Here is a 2395-nt window from a genome sequence, read left to right on the forward strand (position 1 = left end):
CACCGCCCCGGGGGGTGTTTGTTTTTTAATTAAACTTTTTTTTAAAATTTGATTTTGGTTTGTTGGGGGTTTTTTAAGGTTGTTTTTTTTTTCTTTGGGGGGAGGGCAGCCTCCCATTGTTTGATTTTTTATTTTTTTAATATTTTAGCTGAACCCCAAAATAAAGTTGTCTTCTAAATTTTGAAGATCTACTGCCACCATGAACTCTTGAAATACCATAATTCCCACGGAAATTGTTTGCATGTCTTTGTATATATTTATCACGGACAGTAGTTTTTGGTCAACAACATTTTCAATGTTTTTTAGTTGTTGTTTTTTCATCCCAATTTCCAAAACTTGTAGGTGGTTAGCGGGTGCTCTCCTCAAACATCTATCGTCCTTACCCTATTTCTGCTTGTGTATGTTACTCTCTTGTGACACCTCTAATCCTCGGCACCTATGTGACCTTATTGTGTTGCAAGTGTTAAAAAAAAATCCAAAATTTAAGTATCGACTACTAAATACTAAGCGACGAAACTATCTAGCCTAAGTACTCACTGAGGGTGTTGTTCTTACTGGTATCGAATAGGGCCCACCACCACCGGAAGTTGGCATTGCTCAATCTGTTATTTATTCTGTTATGGTTGTAGTTCCTCTTTTCTGAAGATTGAGTCACTGTCCAGTCTCATTTTCCTGTGTTCTTGTGTTCTAGCCCTGACTGTCATTTTATACTAAATCAGGAATCTTATTAAGTCTACGTTTTGAAGTCAAGCTACCTTTAAAGAGTCAAGCTACCTTTAAAGTTACGTAGGCTTTGTAGTGTAGGGTAGGCCTACGCCTTGGATTTGGACTTGGTTGGGTTGTGTCCACTGCCACTGGTGTTTAGTTACAGAACTATCTAATCTACTCACTGAGTACTTTTTCTGAGGTGTGGTGTGAACCAAAACACTACTGACTACCTACTACCTAGACACCATGTCACGATACCAACAGTCGTCTAATCCCTTTGATGATGATGACGATAATCTTGATTCTGATTTCGTGATGGTGGGAAACAAAAAAAACCCAAATGCTCAGGCTGTCAGTTCAACGAACAGGGGGGCTTCTTCAAGCCAGCCTCAGGACAGATATCAAAAGCAGAGCCATTATTCTTCCTACGATTCTCACTACCATGAAGAGAACAGTCCTTTTGAGGATCGTCGTCAGCAGATGATGAGGAAAATTGAAAATTCCGAAAATACTCAGCTTGAAAGTACACAAAGAGCTCTTGCCAGCATTTATGACTCGGAAGCAATGGGTGTTGCTACAGCAGAGGTATGAATTTGATATAATCTAGAATAATAGATCTACAATGAGACTGGCAAATAGCAAAGTTATTTTAAATCTGATTGTTTGATAAAAGAAAGGTGCAACTAACATGGCCTAGGCCTATAATGAGCTCTTTTTTTATTCGTGGACAAGGATAGGGACATGAAATGAGTGAGTGTTCTGAACTTGTCACCTTGAACATTTTGTTTGTTTTAGGAAGCGTTTTACGGCACTTGCAACTTAATTAGGTCATGTAAGTGCCTAAGATTAGAAGTGTTATAAAAGAGAGTAACAAACAGCAAATAAGAAAGAGGAGAGAAAAAGGAGATAGATCTGTCATAGAGAAGAAGGGGCAAACCACACCAGAGCACGAGCCAACCTCCCACACCACATATCTATTTTTTTCTACTTTGACAATTCTGAACCTGTCAATATGATCCTTTTACTGTCTCAATATTGAAAAGCACTGCAGAAAGAAATTTATATTCCCACTGCCACTTTGTGACTTTGTAGCCTCGAACACGTGGAGATAAAAAGCCAAGTCTTGCAGCCCCCCCCCGGGGAGAGAAACAGCATCACCGCCAGCATGTATTGGTCGAGCCAAAATATCAATATGTATATATATATAACAAAATCTATATATATGTCTGGATACAGTGTTTTCTGGACAAGTGTAGGCCTATTTATGTATCAAAAGATTACAGCAATGCCAAGCCAGACTTAATGAACCTGGCATCTGCCTTCACTGTGGTCTAGTTACTCATTACTTTCTGCACTGTCAGAATTAAACGGCTATAAATAAATGTATAATGACCTCCATGTATATGGACCATGGAAAGGTCAAGTGGAGGAATGCTAACTTCCCTTAACTCTATATCTCCAGCAAGCTGCTCCCAGCAGCTCAGCCTCATTCCTTTTATGCCGTCTTCGACATCAAATTACTAATTACTTTTTGGCAATTGCTGAGAACAAGTCTCTTTTACCGGGAGATCATTCATTAGATGAAGAACCTTCCAAATAGGTTCACTTTTTAGATTTAATGACCGGTTTAGCGACATATGATAATTTTAGATTTCATAGTCATAGCAAAAAAGGCCCCCAGTCCAGT

At 39.0% G+C, this 2395-nt stretch overlaps 1 protein-coding gene across 1 annotated transcript in view; it reads left to right on the forward strand.

Moving 5' to 3' along the window:
• Nucleotides 1-557: 557 nt before the first annotated feature.
• The window catches only part of LOC106013966 (synaptosomal-associated protein 29), a gene marked incomplete at its 3' end in the record, with an annotated part of 3053 nt that continues 1215 nt past the window's right edge, over nt 558-2395 (forward strand). Inside the window, 1 exon segment of the mRNA XM_013090913.2 lies at nt 558-1294. Coding sequence (XP_012946367.1) covers nt 955-1294 — 340 coding nt within the window.

Source organism: Aplysia californica, unplaced genomic scaffold (genome assembly GCF_000002075.1).
Source record: "Aplysia californica isolate F4 #8 unplaced genomic scaffold, AplCal3.0 scaffold01672, whole genome shotgun sequence".
Taxonomy (NCBI): Eukaryota; Metazoa; Mollusca; class Gastropoda; order Aplysiida; family Aplysiidae; genus Aplysia; species Aplysia californica.